The 22,656-nt window shown below is 36.0% G+C and overlaps 3 protein-coding genes across 3 annotated transcripts in view; 2 read left to right on the top strand and 1 right to left on the bottom strand.

Annotated features, from left to right (window-relative positions):
• Positions 1-3,801: 3,801 nt before the first annotated feature.
• On the top strand, positions 3,802-7,096 carry LOC132562694 (uncharacterized). Its single transcript, XM_060227449.1, has 2 exons — positions 3,802-3,864; positions 5,885-7,096. The coding sequence occupies exon 2, from the start codon at positions 5,886-5,888 to the stop codon at positions 7,029-7,031; it is 1,146 nt and encodes a 381-aa protein (XP_060083432.1). The 5' UTR covers positions 3,802-3,864; position 5,885; the 3' UTR covers positions 7,032-7,096.
• A 3,114-nt stretch (positions 7,097-10,210) lies between these two features.
• On the bottom strand, positions 10,211-20,696 carry LOC132562710 (renalase-like). Its single transcript, XM_060227470.1, has 4 exons — positions 20,650-20,696; positions 15,339-15,466; positions 12,865-13,842; positions 10,211-10,734 (listed from the first exon to the last, which is right to left on the bottom strand). The coding sequence occupies exons 1-4, from the start codon at positions 20,694-20,696 to the stop codon at positions 10,622-10,624; spliced, it is 1,266 nt and encodes a 421-aa protein (XP_060083453.1). The 3' UTR covers positions 10,211-10,621.
• Positions 20,309-22,656, top strand: part of LOC132562686 (uncharacterized) — a 35,891-nt gene continuing 33,543 nt past the window's right edge. The window contains exon 1 of the mRNA XM_060227441.1: positions 20,309-20,356. The gene's annotated coding sequence lies outside the window, so the exon portion shown is untranslated. The remainder of the gene's footprint in view (positions 20,357-22,656) is intronic.

Here is a 22,656-nt window from a genome sequence, read left to right as displayed (position 1 = left end):
AATGTTCAGTGTGAGGATCTCAACCTGATCAGATTGTCAGATGTTATTCATGATTTAGAAATAGCACAACGATACATATATTACCTTCGGGGGACTGATTACGACTTTGTAGAGAATCAAGATGACTAATCAACTAAGCGGTACTGTCACTAGTCATGTTGGTGTCCTCATCCACATCTTCACGAAATGGTGACGTACAGTTCCGCCAATCCGGTAGCGTCGGTAAATACCGCCTGTTCTGTCATCGGGCCATGCAAAGTCTTATAATTTTACCTTCAGATATATTGATGACGTCGTGTCTTTCATAAACAAGAAATTTATTGACTACGTTCATCGTATATATCCACCAGAACTGGAAATCAAAGATACAACAGACTCTTCTACATCAACGGCTTATCTCAATCTTTTCCTAGAACGAAACTAACATGGGTAGTTTTCCATCCAGACGCATGATAAACGTGATGATTTCAAATTCCCTACTGTGAATTTTCCATTTCTGGTTAGCAATATTCCTGCATTTCCAACCTATGGTATTTACATGTCACAGTTGATTCGATATTCAAAGGCTTGTTCTCAGTATCACGATTTTCGTGCAACAAGTCGTCAACTGACTGACAAACTCGTAACACAGGCGTTCAAAAGATGCAGGTTGATAAAACTTATGAAAAACAGTTTTATGGTCGCCATAATGACCTCATAGAGAAATATAATTATAATATATGAAGCTGGATGTATTTGATGCTCGTTAGTTTGCCTGTTGGTTTCATTGTTGTATACCTTGTTCTCATTTGAGAACGTGACATTACTTACATGGATTGACCAAGGTTTACATGGCGGGTGTCGTCAATGAAGCAGAAGATGTTTACTCTTCCGGAACACCTTATTCCCTTTGTACTTCTAAGGCGTATCCGTGTGAATCTTTCTTTTATTCATATTTGGCCCTAGTTTTGTGGAATTTGAGTTTGAAATTTGATTATGTTGCCATGTTGGTATTTTCTTTATAGTTTTTTTCAAACATTGGTACCTGAAACTGATATGAAGACTGTTCAGGGTTTGAACCATGGATATATTTTTTTTTAAATTGCAATCAAATCTGTGTTTTTATTGGGACTTCGTGAAGACAACCTATTTTCTCAATTTCACAATTTCAAATTATTCATCATTTTTTTGATGATTTCGTTTTTACACGGGCTCGCCACTTTTGTCATCCTTCACTCTCGCCAACATACAGCTTATATTTTAAGACACTGACCATGTATTCTATTTATCCTAAAACATTGACTGAAAATCAGACTATTGAAACAGATTTATTGACCTGACATCGACGGTACACTGAAATTTGCCTGATGACGGACGCCAAAATAATTGCTCCACGCGAAAGCATAGTTCCAAACTTCATCGGATATAACAACAATTTTATGAGTTTTCATAAACCAACTTGTTCATTTCAACAGCTGCTTAAATTTCTAAACGTAGTATTTGAATAACTTCAGATGGTAATTCTGTCGAATTCTGTCGCACATGCTAAAATACAGCTGTTTTCCGTCACTGCCAAATACAGCAAAATTGTTTGTGGCAGGTGTATTCAGACAAGGGCAGTGCCAGTTGTATGATAAATATATAATTATAGCGAGCGTTTTATGGTATTGTGTGTGTGTGTGATAATTCAACTCCAACAACCTGTCCATACGATCAACTTTAAACGGAAGTGTGGCAGGAACTTCATTACCCACAATACACTTGCCGCAGCACGCAATGAGAACCGCCGACCCGTTGAATGGATTAAAAATTATTTTGACCAACAAAATATCGTTTTAAGCTCTCATGTAGAAATGAAATCATACTAAAAGTATTAAATAATTCAGATGGATTTAACATACATATACTTTAATGGTTTGAAACGTATATAACAAATATCTCGTTGAAAAATTGCAATTTTAACCATTCAAGATTTGAGCTCGATTGTGCTCCGATGTACCTGATTTCCAGCTTAATGTTCGGGACCTTTCGTCTCTTTCCGTGAACGAGACGATGTGTTTCTCGTTCACGGAAAGTGACGTAAGGTCCCGATTTGACGAAAAACTCGCCCATCTCCTAACTATATTAATTTTGCAAGATGAGGTTTTTCTTTCGATAACTAATTATGATCATGTATTTGAATGTTTAGAAAATTTCCAGCAAACACTTATAAGGCACAATGATAAAATAACTATTAGTGGTGATTTTTTGTTTTTGTGTGTGTGTGGGGAGGTTATCCAGAGTAATGCAGTTTATGTAATATATTGTGGCTTTCATAAGAATTTTATTTAAACATATATATTTATATTGATTTTCTTAATAACAATGTATAACAGAATAGTATCAGGGTTTATAACTTTACCCTCATTTTGCTACCAGGACAAGTTAAAATTGCTTAAAAAACCGAAGGTTCTGAAGCATTTTATGATTTGTTAATGAACAGAACGAAAACTCTCAATAGCAAAGAGAAAAGAAAACGGCAGGAGAGAACATTGTGATTTTAATAATGAAAACTTTTTAAACATACAAGCACCACCTTTACAAATCCGACTAAAACTATAATATATTGTCTTTCTCCATATTTTGACAAAATCCTTTCTATTTTTAGAGCAAAGATGATAGAAAGTCCTCCGTCTGCAATATCTGTAACTTTAAAAGGGAAACTCTTATGCATTTATTTTGAAGATCTTTTTTATCAATTTTTAAAGTCTAGATATGTTGTCAGTGACTTTTTTAACACATTTATTGTTACCATTGAAACCGATGACCCTCATCAAAATTTCAGTTTTTCTTGGCCAATACTCTGACAAGGTTATTGCTCAAAACTGTTTACACTTAATAAGCTAGTATTCTCTTTTGCTATGGGGAAGATTGCCATTTAAATACTTTTCTGTTACCATGGAAACATAGGCTAAACCACAAACATTTTTGTCAAACTAGTTATCTTAAACCATTCAAGGTAATTACCCGATACTCAAAGCATTGTACAAGCATCAAGCTAGTACTCTAGTAGAAGTTCTCCATTTCAATACTTTGTACAGGCATCAAGCTGATACTCTAGTAGAAGTTCTCCATTTCAATATTTTGTATGGAACAATTAGAAATAACAAATAGAAATTAACTTGTTGTAATATTAATATATATATGATTGTGTGTCTTTCATTTAAACAGCTTCGCGAAGGGAAAATGTCAAATTTTGCGTTATCTTGTCGTCCTTCTTTTGTTCTTCTTTGTCTGCCTTCATGGTGTATGATTGTATGTGCATGACTTACTTACATATGGAAACTTTGTTATTTCAACTTATAAAAATTACACTTGTTGTAAGCAAGAGAGCGGTCTAACTTTGGGAGGAAACCTGTATCCTTTCTATCCCCTCGGGGAATCGAACCCCGGATGGCTAGGTGATAGACAAATGTGTTACAACTCTGCCACCAAACCACCGCCTGATCATGGTGATGCAATGTTTTTTAGAAGAAGATGTGTTGCTGCTGCTGCTGATGATGATATATTGGTACATTTGTATGTGTCGATGTTTTGTTCAAATCTTACGAAATATACAACAAATTAAAACGCTTCAGTGCAAACATGGATCAGGCTGTTCAAAATGTGCACTTTCTTGACCATCTTGCGCTCGTTTTTAGGCAGTGCCTACTTCATATTAATAATAACAGAGACATATATAACACAGATAAAGGAAACTCTCCTTATGGCTTACCAAAATGGTATAGTACCGGAAGTAAACATTCGACGCCAAGTTGCCGCCATATTGTTTGAACGCTTCGCAGTTATCAGAAATACACTGCACTTTCAAGACTATTTTCGTGGTGGAAAGGGCGAGAGTGAAACGTAAGTTATATGGTTATTGACTAGACTGGTGTTATAAAACAGCTTTGTGTGTATTTTGTGTTATTGCAGGAACATTTTAAGTGCGTTATCAAAGATAAACAAAATGTCACGTGGAGAGGAAAGCACATGTGCGAGTTGATATAGACACGCTCGGTGGTCACAATAATGCTAACAACAATGCTTTCACTAGGATATATAGATTAAATCAGATTATTGTTTTATTTTCTTTGGTATTTTTTGCAGAAATCGTTTTAATATCAGGTCGATCAGATATATAGAAAGTTTATTATTTTACATCAGAATATAGGTAGTTTACGTGGAGGGGAACTCAAAAGATGCAAGGATATCAACACATTTATTGCCAGTGGTCCACAATAATGCAAACAACTGTGTTTTAACTAGTATATTGAATTTTAATCAAATTATTGTTTTAATTTTATTGATATCTTTTGCAGAAACCCTATCAATATCAAGTCGATCAAACATGGAAAGTTCATTATTTTACAACAGAAAATAGGTAGTTTACGTGGAGGGTGGATAAAAGATACGAGGATATTAACACATTCATTGCCAGTGGTCCACAATATTGCAAACAAGTGTATTTTAACTGTGTTCATTTCCTTGTGGCATTTAATGAAGTAAGTCTAAAAGTTTTGATATTTCCAAACCATGGCAAGCAGAAATTCAACCTTTGAGAGAAGTTTCATAAAATCACACATGAATTGGAAATCAATTTTGATAACTCCTATCATATTTAGTGATTTCCTCAGAAGAATTACATTTTCATAGTTTTAAAGGGAAACTATAGAGGGTAAAATCAAACAGATACAGTCATTTTCAATTCATGATGCATGTCATTGTCCAACTTTAACATCACAGTCAGTGAAGTCACAATCTTCAGCTTTCTTTTCTCGGTTAAAGTTTTTTAACTGCGTAACACTAACTAGATAATTTTAGAATATTCAATTGTACTATGAGCTGAACATCGACGTTACAGAGTGAACCCTCCTTTTTATCCCCGCTTCACTGATACAGAGGATATTAATTTGGGTTTGTCCGTCACATTTCGTTTCAGTGCAATATGTTAGGAAAGTGGATGGGGTGGGGGTGTGTGTAAATCCTATGAATTTAATTTTAAGCATCATAGGTTTGGGAAATAACTTCTTTTTAGTGAAAAAATTGTGATTGAAGTTTTCTTATACTTCCTTATAATAATAATACAACAGTATAAGGGCACCAGTGGTATTTGTAGAGGTTGGTAGGGGATATGGTTTGGTTTAATACTGGGCAGCAATATTAGTGTTCCCTTCACTTAATGCAGGTCAACCTGATTTTCAGCCAACCATCATCAGATGGTGGGATATTAAATAATCTGCAGGTGAAGGGCAATTTTAAATTGCCCTTTGTCTGTGGTCTGTTGTCAGTCTAAACAATTCTTATCACTACTTAGCAACAAGTACTTGGTGAATCTTTCCAAACTTTCAGATGTAGGTTCCCCGTGGTCCCTAGTTTTGCATTGCAGGGTTTTCCATAATTTTGTTAGTAGTAAGCTGTGTAGTGAAAGTAGGAGGCTGGTGAAGCAAGCCGACCCGAGCCGCAGTGCGGCGAGGTAAGGGTGGCCTGCCGTGTATGTGTAGGAACTGGATTGGTGTAGGCAGCCAAATTATCAAAGTAGCCGGTGAAATTGGCTGGCGACCGGCTCTTATGGAAAACCCTGCATTGTTCCTTTTTTTTGGTCTACCAGGTTTAAAAGTTTGTGTAGAATACTGAATATACACTATATGCTTGTTATTTCAATATGGTTATCATGAGATTGTTGATAGGCGTAGATAGATTTTCCATAAAGCAGGAGCATATACATGTATTTGAAAAAATACCAGTATTTCTAGCCGATAACTAAATCAGATATATATAGATCTTTTGTTATTGGAAAGTTCTTAGATGTCTTTCTGCTTTTGCTGGTATGTAGGTTTCTATAATGCAATTTATTTTCTGTTAAACACCATTATTATTTTTCCAGGATGCCAAAACTGAAGAAAAGAAAGTTTTTGGGCGCAATAAAGAAGTATTCAAGAAAAAGGAAATACGGATTGTCATCAGCTGTCAACAATGATCCAGATCATAATGATGTATCACTTCCTGTCAACGTTGTATCACTTCCTGTCTCACTTCCTGTCAATGTTGTTCTAGACCAAGGTGATACCTGCATGTCACCTCCTGATCACAGTGAAACCTGCACGGCAACTGGCGATGTCAACCTTGACCATAGTTATACTTGCATGCCATCACCTGTCAACGTGAGTCTTGAGCACAAAGATACCACCACATCATTACCCATCAACGTGGACGTCAGATCTGACCATAGTTATACATCTACACCATGTAACATCTCATCATCTTTCTCTAACTTTGATCATGATTATGTGTCATATCGTGTGCCTGAAGTATCTGCTGCCTTCAACCCTGATGAGCACCCACAAGAACTTCCCAAATTTGAAAGACTTCAGGAAGACATGCAGTTTAAACTGTGTTCTCCATATGTGCCAGTGTTAAGAGAGGATAACATAGAAATTTTGGAACTTTACAAGGCTGGGGGAATGACAACCATTAAACTTTCAATCAGTATTGACAGAACGTACAAGGCCACTATACATGTGCATAGAAAAAAACTGGCTCAGGATCATTATTTGTGGAATGACCTTCCAGAAGTGTTCGATTCATACACGAAAGTACAACAGCTGTTAAATAGGTTGAACAAATTTGTTGTTTGTTTAGGGAACCCGGATGAAGAGTTTCAGGATTTGGTTTCAATTGGTTGTGCGTTAACGGCAGGTAAATCTTCTGAAATTCATGCTTACCGAGAAGGTGACTTCTGTGCCGAGTTAGGTAATCTAACATATAATTCTTCCATCAGGACAGTAAATTGTGCAATGTTAGTGGAAGGACGTAGATGTAATAGTTGTGCTTCCTATCGAAGATGTTTACGGGCCAGAAAACAGCGTCTTGTGGAAAAATCTGAACATGCAAACAAGGATCTTATTCACAGTAGTTATAAGCATACAGACATGAATAGGAAAATGCTCATTTCAAAAATTCAACAACAGCAGTTGTGTATGAAAAGTTTACAAGACACCATTGACAAGCAAAAGAGAGACATCGACAAGTAGATTTTGCAGTGTGGAATAAGAGTGCCAGATCACCGATATATACATCTCTGATAATAATGATAATTACTGATTGCTATAAATTATATGTTATGTTTGTTTTCTTTGGTTGTTTCCTTTAATATCAATATTCATATATTTGTGAAATGTTATAATATCTTTCATTGTGAATCTATTCTCTCCGATGACACAGGGGCTTTCGTGAATTACCTTTTTTCTGAACAGCACCTGAAAAATCAGCGTTAGTATGTCATGTAATTGGACACTGCAGGAACATCCTATTATAGGTATAGTTGACTTTCTAGACAGAATATGGCTGATGTATTATCGTTGAGATAAGAGAACAGAGATATAACTAAACTACACATACAGATTTCATGATGGACCTTTAGAATTCCTTATATATGTTTCTTTTCTTCGTCGGGGTTAAAAATATGCTATTTCTTCAGATTAGTAAAGTCTTTCAAGGAAATTTTGAAATCCTGTAAACTGTGTCGCAAAAGGAAGTGGAACCTATATCACAGATCTCCACACCAGTATATCATGATTACACTGTCGCAGGTATCTTTTGTGATTCCTCCGCGTCGACAGTAAAACTAAATTGTAACAGTATAATCACAATATACGGCCACAAATGTCAAAACACAGCAGTGTTGGCCATTCCCTCTTGATGTTCCATGTGTTAGAGGAGCAGAATTAGTATAAGGTTCTAGTTTTTTGACAAAATCATGTCCTGTATTTGTATTAGAACACATCCATATAACAGTAATAAGATATTGTTTTAAATAAAGCGATTGTCAGAGGGTGCTAACTGATCCAGAGTATTCCCTAACGAAACTTCGATTTCAACACATGCATTTTTAAATTCTCATTATTTATAAATGTACATAAAGCTTTGTGACCCATTTCCTAAATACATGTATAGGAATTTAATGTTTGACATTAAAATTGACCAATGGCACGTAAAAATAAGAGATTCAACTTGAAACTGAATGTTTTTAAAAGAAAAATTTTTAAATCACCCCGCCTACACAAATTGGATAACCACTTAGGTTGTGTATATTTCACGTTTTCTTAATGGATGCTTTCATTTATTTTTGTATTTGTTTAGAGTTAATGGATATTTAATAAGCATTAAAAAGTGAAAGTAAACATTCCCCGTGCTATAAATAGCAAGCATCAACAGATAGTAAGGAAATATTTCAATAGACAACGGTAAAGGTTACAACAGAAGTGTGTTAGAGGGTGACAGGGTGATGCAGTGGTGACCCATTCGCCTTTCACATACCGGTCTGCGGCGACTCGATTAACCAAACCGAAAGTTTATTATTTATTGAGAATTCACTGTGAGCCTTAAGGCTCATAAGTACAACAATAACAATACAATGAAAGGTCACATTGTACAAAACAAGAAAATTATATCCAATCAAAATAAATACATACATATATGTATTTGGTCACCTGCCCGACCACGTAGGTTTTCCTCGGTTTCCACACTTCATCCAATTCAACAAGAATGACAAATATATGTTGGTATATCTTGTTCAGCAGTTGTTTAAAAATAATAAGTTTTAACAAAAGGTGTCAAATATTGCAAAGACATTTTACAATTAATAAACAAAAGTATTGATAAGAAGAACAATAAAAAATCAAACCATTTATAGGTATATTTCGAGATATATTTTCATGTTAAATATAAACTTTATTTATTTTACAACAATTGCGAAACAAGTTATGTCAGCTTATACTAATCACTCTTGTTGGCCCGGATGTAAGCGTGCGAGGAGTCTTATTGTGGGAGGAAACCAGAGAACATGGGAAAAACCCACGTGGTAAGGCAGGTGACCCCATACCTTTTCACATCCATTCTGGGAATCGAACCCCGGACGGCTAGGTGAAAGGCGAGTGCGTTAACACTGCGCCACCCGACCCCCCCCCGACCACCCATGTTGGTAATGTCAATAGAATAAAAAGATCTTATAACAAAACCAGTGATGTTTCGATGACTATGCGGCCACTTGCATCAGACAAATGACCAATGTGATGTGTACTAGTACTGACTTTCGACCTTAGTGTATATTATGATAAACATTTAAAACATTGCTATATATCTCCCTTATTAGGTTCTCTTTCCCGGTCTCATGAAGATCAGGTGCATCGCTTACACTTTATTAAGTGCCCATAACTTAATGACGAAAAGACAATATTCAATAAGTTAATGAATTTTAAAGAACTTCCATTTCCCCAATTGTGACCCGCCCTTCCAGTCAAGTCATAGGGGGTCAAGACCCACTGTTTAAACAAAAAATGATTTGATTCAGTAAAGGATGTTTCAGACCAATTTTGGGCAAAATTCAATCATTTATAGGAGGAATAGGCTTTTTTTATAGGGTTTTGAAATATTGGCGGTACAACGATGTATGATCATTACTTTATAACTGTTCATTTTTTCATAAGTATTAACTGAAATTGTGGTTTTAACATTCAGACAATCCATTTAATACATCAACTAAGTCTTCCTTAAATATTTCAAATCGTTCGAGATGTCTATAATCACAGATTGCTATGGAGCATCTCATAAAACTTGGAACAAAGTCCAGTGATAATAATAACAAAAAACTTTCAGTCTCAGTGGAGGCAATATATGGTCTACCCGACTGTGAGCACTTCCTTGTTCTTTGTAAGTAGTTCTACTATACATCTATTGTTTACCAATTCTAGCGAATCGATAGAACAACAGGTCATCGACTCGTGAAAATGGTGGCTGAGGACACCAACGAGATTTGTTAGTTCGCCACTTTGTTGATTGGACATGAAAACAATGTTACAATTCTTCAACAAAGTTGTAATCTATTCCGTCCAGTAAAAGATGAACCTTAAAAATGAACGCTACTGTCCTGAAAACATAGAAAACTATGTATCTAATTAGCGCTGCAGATTTTTTAAGTCGTTGATATTGCTTAAACTTCCTTCGTTAATCTGTACAAGAATTATGTGATGTAACTTTAAATTAAACGCACAACCTTAACCTATTATATTTCGTTATTAAGACTGAATAAGGTAGATGCATTAATGTATTAATGTAGTGAAATATATCAGTATACATACTATATGTCCCTTAATATCATATAAAAATTACAAGATTTTTGTTCTTTGTTTTTACATATTTTTTAATTCGCTGCATAATAATCTGTAATAACAATGCATAGAGAACACATGGTCGGTGACTTAAAATATAAACTATTTTGACGGAGATGAAGAAAACAGCTTCAACAATACCTTGTTAAACGGTATTTTAAAAGATAGGAAATAATAATCAGAAATGCTACATTGAGGTAATGATTGAAAGGCGTAGACTTTCTTCTTGACATAATATCCAATATGTAAAATATCCAGTACTACGTTCAGCAGAGAGACATCAACGTTTGTGTGGTCACAGAAAATATATCGAAACACTTTAAACACAAAAACTGTATATAAGGAAATCTGAAAAAAGTTCTCCATTGAGGATGCATTTCATGTTAAATAGATAGCTGAAGAGTCCCTTTCGCGAAAATGAACACAATAACATAATGAAACGCCACTTGACTCCTTTAAGTCGCCTTTGGTTTAAATATGATGGAAGAATCTGTCGGGAACGAGCCAATTACAGGACCATCTACTGCTGTAAATTCTGGCTGTAAATTTGTACCAGTCCTATCAGTACCTGTAAAAGAGAAACGTTATCAGTATATTTATCCACGATTAAACCATTTCATGTTGAACGTAAAGAAACACTGAAAAGCGAGACATCACAACTATTGTGTGTAACCTTCTCTACCAGGGGAGAGAATTCTAACACGCACTTATATATTTGATAATGTGACATTACATTATTACCAGAGGATTCAAATTATTTAAGAAGTAGAAGTGCTGATATACGTATAGGCAATTTTGTTCTGCATCCAACAATTCATTTTGATGATTATTTGAACAGTTTGAAATTATAATCGAAGTTAATAAAAGTGTTGATGACCGTGTCGGTCAGTTTACTTAAACATATTAACTGATATGGGTATATATGTTATAAAACAAATGTTGTACAATGTAACAAAATGTTTCAAACATAAACGGATTTGCTTCATAATCTAGAATAAAGGATACGAATAAAACTGGAGGTATGTACGCAACACACATACATGTAGTAAGGGTAATTGAATAAACTGGAACACTGTCAGCAGAACTTAAGGCAAAGAGTATGGAATAAAACCTAATAGATTCAGGTATAAAAACTGAAATAAAGTTCGAAGATCCGCCTGAAGATTCAATGGTAAAGAATCTGGAATAAAATTGCAGTACTACCGGCAGAATCTACGTTAAAAACTGAAAATACGATTTGGTATAATGATGGTTAAATTACAGCAGCACAATTTACCCAACCAAGATAAACACGTAATATATTATAATAAGTCCAGAACAATATAGACATGTAGAAGGTTCAGATTTCACTGGTTATATAGTTTATAACCTATCACAGCAGTAAGGCAGTATCTTCACGATTTACATACCAAGTTACATTACGTTAAAGGATACAGGAGCAGAAATGAAAGTATGAAGGAATGATATCCAAGTGACGTGCCAAAAGTCTTTCATGTTGTTGTTGGGTTTTTTTTTGTTTTTGTTTCATTTTTTCATTTTACGATAAATTCTAAATATTTCTAACTTTTTAATGTATTTTTTACTTCGTTTAGGGATAGATTTTGACAATATTTGTCCATTTTGTACAATAACATCTGTAGTTTCTTCACATAATATCAATTGAATGCAAATTTCCATGTGGCGCCATTTCCCTATATACGCTTACCAAAATGATGTCAAAAGGCTATCCCGAAAATTATGTAAGATAAATGAGTATTTCCCTGGTCGTACACAACGGAAGGCAGTGGAAATATTATGATATGAAGCAGAAAATAATTCTCTATTAGTGTTCAAAATTTCATTAAAAACGATCATGAATGAAGTCAGGAAAATTCATTGAAACATGTTAGAAAGAACATATAGTAAAACAAAAATTTGAAAAACTTATGGCACGTCACTGTGTATGTCTCGGCAATACATAGCGTAGGCATAAAAAAAATCAACAAAAATCTTCTGCATAACCGAACAAAGTATGATTTTCACAGTCATGTAAACGTAAATTATTATTATTATCATTACAGTCTTAACGGCCCGTCAACACATAAAATGTCATTAGGGCCATCAACCGGTGAAACACACAGCGATCCATAAACATTTCCTCATTATAACAATATCTATTCAAAGTTATTACCATGAATAACTGTCGGATATGCCCACTGTTTTAGGAAACATCTTTGATTTCCAGTTATCGATTTATCACCATTGAGTTCATCGAGTCAATTTTTTCGTTCGGTTCTAATCAGGAGAATTTTCCAATAGTATTCCCAATATCTGGTCATGGCATATACGTATTGAACTATGCATATGGTTGTCGCAATTCCATACATCAATACATATCAGACGTTCGCCAATTTCATTTAAACTGGTTACTTCATCAGTGGTTTTGTCCAAGGTCCGGGAACCATATTACCCGTCTAAACATGATGTGTTAGGTATATTTCTCTCATTGTAATCTTTCTATACCGTTTTAAACAGGTATATAACCGTTTTAATCAGCCGGCTGTAGTTTTGGCTCGTTTTATGGATTTATGTGAAGATCAGGCCACACAAAAGAATTTTTATATTTCCTTTCTTATTCATTCACTTACTTTCTTCTTTAAATCAGAAAAAAATCAAATAATTTACAGTAAGACAAATTACAATAACTGGTTCTACATACCTGAAGAATGATTTTGGATGAATTCTGCAAGACGAAGTCCACTAACTGCAGCACCTTGTATACAAGGACTGACCAGCCAGTCCCCACATATCCCGACATTGTGCTGGCCATCAAACACACATTCCTCTTTTGTGTAGAGAGTATTGAGAGGAACGGCTGCTCCCCATAACTGAACCTTCGTGTATCTAGGGGGAGGTAACTTTGACCCAAGTCCTGTTACTCTAGCAAATGCAGTAAGCAGTTCATCTGTTACTTGTTTTTCCTTTCTTGGTGGAATATTTTCTTGTGGAACTTTGTGTGCACTTCCAAACTCCTTGGTACTGAAGACAGTCCAACATTCAATTCCATTCACGGACATTTTATTTTGGGAAAGTTTCGCTGTATTATTTGCCACCCATGATATGTCCGGATCCTCTACGTGAGCTCCTTCATACGACAAACACAACGACTTCGGAAAGGCCGCCATTAACATCCAAAGAGAAGAAAGTTGCATGCGTTTGTCTTTAATGTCAAGTCGAGGTGTAAATCGAACCTGAAGGAGACGGTGAACTTTTGGAACGCCTGCATCTGACATTAACCTATCAGCGCATTTTCCATTGTGCGCTATTACCAAATAATCAAAATACCCACATCTGTCTACTTTCCACTTCCTGGATACGTCCTCCCAGCTCACTTTTCCTATCCAAACAGGACGTTTCAGATTAACACGGGAAGACAAACAGCTAGATATGGAAGACATTCCGTCAACTCCTACAAATGCTTGTGTTAGGGACTTCATAGGAAAAAAATTGCCATCTTTTAAATGACCAAGACGACCTTGCCACACCTTAACTGCCCCCTGTGAGTGAAGGAAGGACACAACGTTACAGAAGCGTTTGTCAGACACGGTGAAATATTGAGTAGAATGGTCAAACGTATGGAGTCTTCCGTCAATGTTGACATGGCGACTGGAACATCTTCCTCCCGCTGCATGCTTGCCTTAACACAAGAAATACAGATCCTCTAAAATGAAGTTTTATTGTTTATAAATGTTCAAATTTCTTCCCAAACTCTACAACCAAATGTTAACAACCGAAGACACATATGCAGCTATATCTAAGGGATGTCTTGGATTATGTTCCCTTAGCGTTTATCAAGCCGCATGGATTTTGAGCGCATAGTTAGAAAGGGGCAAGTCATGAAAGAGTAATTTTATCAAATAACTAATACATACTCAGTATGTATCGTTTTACTCGGAGACCCGTGCAGCCATGGTTATATAGGTATCTGTTGTAGCCTACATATATATATTACACACCTACTAGTCAGTAATAGTACGGTACATAACATGTCCGACTTATTTCGAATCTGAACCCGTGGTAGCATAAATATTCAGGTTCAAAATCACAAACAAAAAATAACCACCTTCAATGACTGATATAAAAATCAGAGTGTCACAATTCAGTTCAACAATATCTGTTGAATAAAAGCATCACATCTAATTATATGGTCAATTATTTCGAAGGACACGTCAGTAAAACCCAAACTGAGAACCCATGTAGTTTACCTGGACAGGTGTGAATTAAAGCCATCATCTCTTTCATGGGCTAATTTCTCATCGTCTGACTCTTTGTCCTATATGATTTCACACATTATTACGTTCAACAGAAGAAGAAATCATCTGATTTATTCAGGGGCGTATGATAAAGACATCCCTGGATTTGGTTAACACAAATTAAACTGCGAGAAGATCTAAAACTTGAAAATACATTTGAACAGAATAAATGATTATCACTGAAGCAATTAAATTTGAAGATTCACAGCTGTAAACTCTTGATCCGGATCGGAAGGGATCTACAACATCTACCGTTAACTATATCTTAAAACAACCGATTACATTCAGGAAAAGAAGGAAAATTCGTTTTCTCTACTGTGGCAATACCTCTCAATGATCCGATACAAATACATAGTACAGCGCAAATCTCGAATTCATTGAACTCGTACATTTTATTTATGACTTATATATATAAATAACAGTCAATAAATGATTTTTTATGTAATTCATTTGCTTGGTTGTTGCAATATCAATATGTGTTCTTAATTTTCAATCAAAAAGTCCGTGATTTTTTTTTTTCAATTCCAATGGTGTGAAAAAAGTGCGGTATCTATAAGCTACATCAAATTATTCTAAAATTTCGAAATCCATGTTCCTATCTCCTCGAGCGGATGAAATATAACATTCCTATATAAGATAAGACAGCAATAACAGATAACGGATCGTCCCATAAGTGACTTGGCACAACAGTCTAATATTCTTACATGAAGGTCAGATGTAATCTATCAAAAAGTCTATATGATCAGTTACAATAGACGATAAAAATGTCTTCGGAAAGGAACAGAGCATCACTTCAAGGGGCTATGTGTTAATCTGTTTTTTGTATAAATTATGCCCTCGTTTCATCGATTTTCAGTTTTAGTTATGAATATTTTCTTACCTGTGTCAAACACAGTGACATTCTGTATCCCGAGTTGTGTCAGTCGTACAGCGCACACCAGTCCAGATATCCCTCCGCCAACAACCGCTACCGACGGTCCAGTTGCCATATTAACACCTCTGTCAAATCTTCAACATAAACGTTACAACCAGATTTCAAACACAGTGTCATAGAAATTTTAAACATTCTGCTAAAGTTCCATATCAAAAACTGATATTATGGTTCTCCATTTAACCTTAATGGCAATCCAAAATGAAAAGACACCTTGAATGGTACTTACTTCAGTGCGCTAAGAACTTTCGCTGGTGATGGAATGAAATATATTTTACTAAAGTTTGAAATCAGTAAAACAGAACATGATTATTTTATTAATTACGTATAGCTCAGAAATCACGTAATGCGTGGTGATATTATTGGTCATGTACAGGTATGATCAAGTTCATTGTAAATACTATCAAACTAGCGCCGTTTTTGTTTTAACCAAAGAATCAAGCTTGATTTAGACCTTTACTTGCTATCGACAGAGAATTTTCATAAAGACAACCAAACACCTCAACATTCCCGGGTGTATAGAGTTGTCGTATATGTGGTGCCATTAGAACGCGAGATATATGTGGTGTTCCTTTAACGTGTGATACATGTGGTGTCCATTTAATGTGTGATACATGTGGTGTCCCTTTAACGTGTGATACATGTGGTACCCCTATAACGTGTGATACATGAGGTGTCCCTTTAACGTGTGATACATGTGGTACCCCTTTAACATGTGATACATGTGGTGTCCCTTTAACGTGTGATACATGTGGTACCCCTTTAACGTGTGATACATGTGGTGTCCCTATAACGTGTGATACATGTGGTACCCCTATAACGTGTGATACATGAGGTGTCCCTTTAACGTGTGATACATGTGGTACCCCTATAACGTGTGATACATGTGGTGTCCCTTTAACGTGTGATAGGTGTGTTACCCCTTTAACGTGTGATACATGTGGTACCTCTATAACGTGTGATACATGAGGTGTCCCTTTAACGTGTGATACATGTTGTGTCCCTTTAACGTTGTGATACATGTGGTACTCCTATAACGTGTGATACATGTGGTGTCCCTTTAACGTGTGATAGATGTGTTACCCCTTTAACGTGTGATACATGTTGTGTCCCTTTAACATGTGATACATGAGGTGTCCCTTTAACGTGTGATACATGTTGTGTCCCTTTAACGTTGTGATACATGTGGTACTCCTATAACGTGTGATACATGTGGTGTCCCTTTAACGTGTGATAGATGTGTTACCCCTTTAACGTGTGATACATGTTGTGTCCCTTTAACATGTGATACATGTGGTGTCCCTTTAACGTGTGAAACATGTGGTGTCCCTATAACGTGTGATACATGTGGTGTCCCTTTAACGTGTGATACATGTGGTGTCCCTATAACGTGTGATACATGTGGTACCCTTTAACGTGTGATACATGTGGTGTCCATATAACGTGTGATACATGTGGTGTCCCTATAACGTGTGATATATGTGGTGTCCCTTTAACGTGTGATACATTTGGTGTCCCTATAACGTGTGATACATGAGGTGTCCCTTTAACGTATGATACATGTGGTGTCCCTATAACGTGTGATACATGTGGTGTCCCTATAACGTGTGATACATGTGGTGTCCATTTAACGTGTGATACATGTGGTGTCCTTATAACGTGTGATACATGTGTCCCTTTAACGTGTGATACACGTAGTGTCCCTTTAACGTGTGATACATGTGGTGTCCCTTTAACGTGTGATACATGAGGTGTCCCTTTAACGTGTGATAGATGTGTTACCCCTTTAACGTGTGATACATGTTGTGTCCCTTTAACATGTGATACATGTGGTGTCCCTATAACGTGTGATACATGTGGTGTCCCTATAACGTGTGATAGGTGTGTTACCCCTTTAAAATGTGATACATGTGGTACCCCTTTAACGTGTGATAGATGTGTTACCCCTTTAACGTGTGATACATGTTGTGTCCCTTTAACATGTGATACATGTGGTGTCCCTTTAACGTGTGAAACATGTGGTGTCCCTATAACGTGTGATACATGTGGTGTCCCTTTAACGTGTGATACATGTGGTGTCCCTATAACGTGTGATACATGTGGTACCCTTTAACGTGTGATACATGTGGTGTCCATATAACGTGTGATACATGTGGTGTCCCTATAACGTGTGATATATGTGGTGTCCCTTTAACGTGTGATACATTTGGTGTCCCTATAACGTGTGATACATGAGGTGTCCCTTTAACGTGTGATACATGTGGGGTCCCTTTAACGTGTGATACATGTGGTGTCCCTTTAACGTGTGATACATGTGGTGTCCCTATAACGTGTGATACATGTGGTGTCCCTATAACGTGTGATACATGTGGTGTCCATTTAACGTGTGATACATGTGGTGTCCTTATAACGTGTGATACATGAGGTGTCCCTTTAACGTGTGATACACGTAGTGTCCCTTTAACGTGTGATACATGTGGTGTCCCTTTAACGTGTGATACATGTGGTGTCCCTTTAACGTGTGATAGATGTGTTACCCCTTTAACGTGTGATACATGTTGTGTCCCTTTAACATGTGATACATGTGGTGTCCCTATAACGTGTGATACATGTGGTGTCCCTTTAACGTGTGATAGGTGTGTTACCCCTTTAAAATGTGATACATGTGGTACCCCTATAACGTGTGATACATGAGGTGTCCCTTTAACGTGTGATACATGTGGTGTCCCTTTAACGTTGATACACGTGGTACTCCTATAATGTGTGATACATGTGGTGTCCCTTTAACGTGTGATACATGTGGTACCCCATAACGTGTGATACATGTGGGGTCCCTTTAACGTGTGATACATGTGGTGTCCCTTTAACGTGTGAAACATGTGGTGTCCCTTTCACATGTGATAATGTGGTACCCTTTAACGTGCGATACATGTGGTGTCCATATAACGTGTAATACATGTGGTGTCCCTTTAACGTGTGATACATGTGGTACCCCTTTAACGTGTGATACATGTGGTGTCCCTATAACGTGTGATACATGTGGTGTCCCTTTAACATGTGATACATGTGGTGTCCCTATAACGTGTGATAGGTGTGTTACCCCTTTAACGTGTGATACATGTGGTACCCCTATAACGTGTGATACATGAGGTGTCCATTTAACGTGTGATACATGTGGTGTCCCTTTAACGTTGATACATGTGGTACTCCTATAACGTGTCATACATGTGGTGTCCCTTTAACGTGTGATACATGTGGTACCCCATAACGTGTGATACATGTGGGGTCCCTTTAACGTGTGATACATGTGGTGTCCCTTTAACGTGTGATACATGTGGGGTCCCTTTAACGTGATACATGTGGTACCCCTTTAACGTGTGATACATGTGGTGTCCCTTTAACGTGTGATACATGTGGTGTCCCTATAACGTGTGATACATGTGGTGTCCCTTTAACGTGTGATACATGTGGTGTCCCTTTAACGTGTGATACATGTTGTGTGATACATGTTGTGTCCCTTTAACGTGTGATACATGTGGTACTCCTTTCACGTGTCCTGTCGTTTTTACTAGCCAGCGCTGAACTACGCGTCCGAAAGCTTCAAGATTTCCTGTATCAGCTGACCAACAAACACGTCACGAGATTATTTAATGAAAAATGAACAGCTGAAAAGTGATAAAAAGTTAGGACATGAACTCTTTTGCTATACAAAGGCCATATTTCCTACGCATATATTATGATTCGAATATGTATTTTTCATTTATTCATCAATACAATACATTTTCATGCAGATACTTTTACTTAATACGGTAACCGTGCATACAGGAACGCTCATAAACAAATAGAAGACTGTCTAACAAGCTGCGATGTTTTGAGAGACTTGGTACGTTCAGGGACGTATAATATCATGTATTATACGTCCCTGGTACGTTCAAGAAATGGTCAGGATTTTAAAATATAAGCTGTATATTGGCAGGGACGTAAAATATTGCGAGATGAAAGACAGAACGTAGCGATCCTTTGTCGGGTTACGTTTGTCTTTCTGTCCCGAGCCATATAATGCAAGCTTATCTTTGAAAACATTGACCATGTATTTTATAATCCTGCGATATTTATCGAAAATTCAGACTATCGAAACTTCATCAGTTTGTCAGGTCTTTTCATCTCGGTTTACATGCCGTGACGCTACGCCAAAAAACTCCGCGGGGAAATATGATATATAATGCCAATGGATATTAAACGCAATTTTATGAACTTTCGTAAATAAATTTGTTTGTTAAGACGAACAAAATAGTTTATTTAAACAGTTATGTATTGTATAAATACCACGGACTTCAGTGAGGATACCTAATTAAGTTTGGTCTCTCATGTAGCTGTCGACATATATCAAAGAAAAAATCAAGGTGAGAATAAGTCCCTTTCGTACCAAATAATCTGCAATATATACAATACCACTATGTTAACGTTGCATCGTGGAAAAAAGTACCACAAGGAACTCTCAACGTGGAAATAAAAATCTCTAGACTTGTAGTTATAAGTATATCGAATAAATTACGGACTTTGAATATTCTAACCGGTCCGTTATTAAATAGTCGAGGCAATAATAGTGTGCTTATAAATAATAAATTTGCGATGATTTTCTCCCACAGTACATGGGCCAACAAGAGTGATTATAATATAACTTGTTTCGCAATTGTTGTAAAACAAATAAAGTTTATATTATATAATAGTGTGCTTATAAATAATAAATTTGCGATGATTTTCTAGTATGAATTTATAAAAGCAAATGCTGTAAACCCTAAATACAAATCACTCGAGAATATAAGAAAGGGAGAAATGTATAAATATCGTTTCGTTTTATTAGTAACGGGCTGTTGATTCTTCCCAAAAATTGTACGCACCAACGTGAAAAGGGATATCGATGTAGGCTCATGAACAAACACGTCACTTCTAGGTATCATGTTAAGGTAATGGTGCCCAAATGTTTAATACAATTAAGCATTTATCATACAATAGTATGAAGTCACAACAAATGTATATCAATAGGAGTACACTTAGTATATCCTTACGTAACCCAGCATAGTGGCAGAGAGATCGGACATGGTGAGTCACATACTCTGCCACTTTCACGCACGGAAGAAAGATAAGTTTTCACTTTATCGAATGTAAACCGAAAGTCTTTGTAATCTTTCAAATATTTCAAAATGGTACTACTTTAAAATGAGATGTAATGAAGTAGTGCAAGGAGAGTTGGTGTTACCTGGAGAAAGTCGGCTGCTGCACTCGGTAACTATAAATTACGCACATCATAATAACTTATTTAACGAAACGTCCTTTACCGACTCCAAGGGTAAATCATTTGATGGCACATTCAATGAGATGGTAATTAGTAGTTACAGTAAGTAATTTGATCCGGCAACAATTTATAGTGGTGGGCTTAAACCTTACAATGTACTTTTAAGTTTTGCCACCTGTGGCATACAGGTGAAGGCTGAAATATAATTATATATTTACGTATTTGAAACTATATGCCATTGGAGGAAAAACTGAATCTTATGTACCAGGGATGAGAAAAATACATGCTATAAATTTTCATATTGTTTTTACTGTATTTCATTGAGAATTTGGTTCTAATTTAATTGAACTACCTTTCATTTTAAATTCAGAAAAACCATTTATCTTACATTAAATGAAAAAAAAAATATTTTGAATTTCTAATTTAGAATGTCAAAAGCAGTTATAATTTATATATATATTGAATTGAATTTTTAGAAAATATCATTCAGAGATATCACTCACAGATTTGATAAACTGTTATATGCTGTCCATCATCAATATTGATTAAAATTAATTTTTAAAAAAGTGAAAATGCAGAAAGGAGATACAATTGATATGAGTATCAAAAATCAACATGAAATAATAATTCACAATGCAAAAATATGATACATTAATGTGTATAGAACAAGAAAATGATATAAGGCAGGCATAGTACATAGTCAGACTATAATAGGGTGAAAACGCATCTGTTTCGATAAGTTGTATTGTGTACCACTGTAACTATTGTCACAGACTGTCTCCTATTACCTAAGGGCAAGTTGACATGAGCCAATTTAGCAAGGACTGTCATCAACTCCTACAAAATTACCTTCACCACAATAGCAATGTTCCGATCGTAATTTGGCCATCTTCTTACCTATTCTTACCTATTTGATGTCATGTCCCGCAAGCTATAAGGTCTATTGCTTGATAGAAATATATATGACAGTATACCGTATCCTTTCTTACTTATCATGTAATGTAATGTAATAATTGGTCTTGGGTTATTTCAGATTAGTTTGATCAGGAATCCTGGTTGTATTCAGGGCTTTTTTTTTATCCATTAGGGAAGTTTCCATTTCATTTTGATACAACATTTAAACAATTATGGATGTTAAATACCTTTATTAAACTTTGAAGCTGAAAATCAAACTTTTCAAGTTTCAAAATTTTAAGGAAATGAAAAATAGAACATCCCTTTTACTTTATACAATTACCAAAAATATTTTCTGTGGCTACATTGTCAAATCAATTCTACTATGTTCACAGTTTAATGATCATATGTGATGTCCTTTTGATATGATGTCATGATGTGTATGTTGTGACTAAACACAATGTCATGATGTCACATCAGTTGTCTTGTCACTGTACATTGTTGTGATATCATGGATATTATAACTAGACTTCATTAGTGTCATGATCTCTTGTCTGTTGTCCTGTGACATCACATTACAAGTGCCTTGACGTCATGTCTGTCGTCTTGTGACTTCACATTACAAGTGCCTTGACGTCATGTCTGTCGTCTTGTGACTTCACATTAACTGTGACATGATATAATGCATGTTTTCTTGTGATTTGACATTACACATGTCATGATGTCATGTCTGTCGTCTTGTGACTTCACATAACAAGTGCCTTGACGTCATGTCTGTTGTCTTGTGACTTCACATTAACTGTGACATGATATAATGCATGTTTTCTTGTGATTTGACATTACACATGTCATGATGTCATGTCTGTCGTCTTGTGACTTACATTGCCAGTGTAGTGATGTCATGTCTTTTCCAGTGGCTTCACATTACCTTTATCAAGACCTCATGTCAGTCGTCTTGTGACTTCACATTACAAGTGTCATGACCTCATGTCTGTTGTCCTTTGACTTTATATAACAAGTGTAGTGATGTCTTTTCTGTTGCCATGTGTAATCACTTTACAAGTATCATGATGTTGT

Source organism: Ylistrum balloti, unplaced genomic scaffold (genome assembly GCF_031769215.1).
Source record: "Ylistrum balloti isolate Yb309-2 unplaced genomic scaffold, AGI_CSIRO_Ybal_v1 Utg371490, whole genome shotgun sequence".
In the NCBI taxonomy this organism is placed as follows: domain Eukaryota; kingdom Metazoa; phylum Mollusca; class Bivalvia; order Pectinida; family Pectinidae; genus Ylistrum; species Ylistrum balloti.
Note: the sequence above shows the minus strand (reverse complement) of the source record. Positions and strands in the feature narration are given on the sequence as shown.

Excerpts from the sequence above, each read along its gene's own strand:
- LOC132562710 (XM_060227470.1), bottom strand. The coding sequence starts at position 20,696 with ATGTGCGTAATTTATAGTTACCGAGTGCAGCAGCCGACTTTCTCCAG. Across the intron at positions 15,467-20,649 it reads CAGCAGCCGACTTTCTCCAG|ATTTGACAGAGGTGTTAATA; the intron begins GTAACACCAACT and ends TTTATGTTGAAG. Across the intron at positions 13,843-15,338 it reads TGTCACTGTGTTTGACACAG|GCAAGCATGCAGCGGGAGGA; the intron begins GTAAGAAAATAT and ends TCTTGTGTTAAG.
- LOC132562694 (XM_060227449.1), top strand. The coding sequence starts at position 5,886 with ATGCCAAAACTGAAGAAAAGAAAGTTTTTGGGCGCAATAAAGAAGTAT.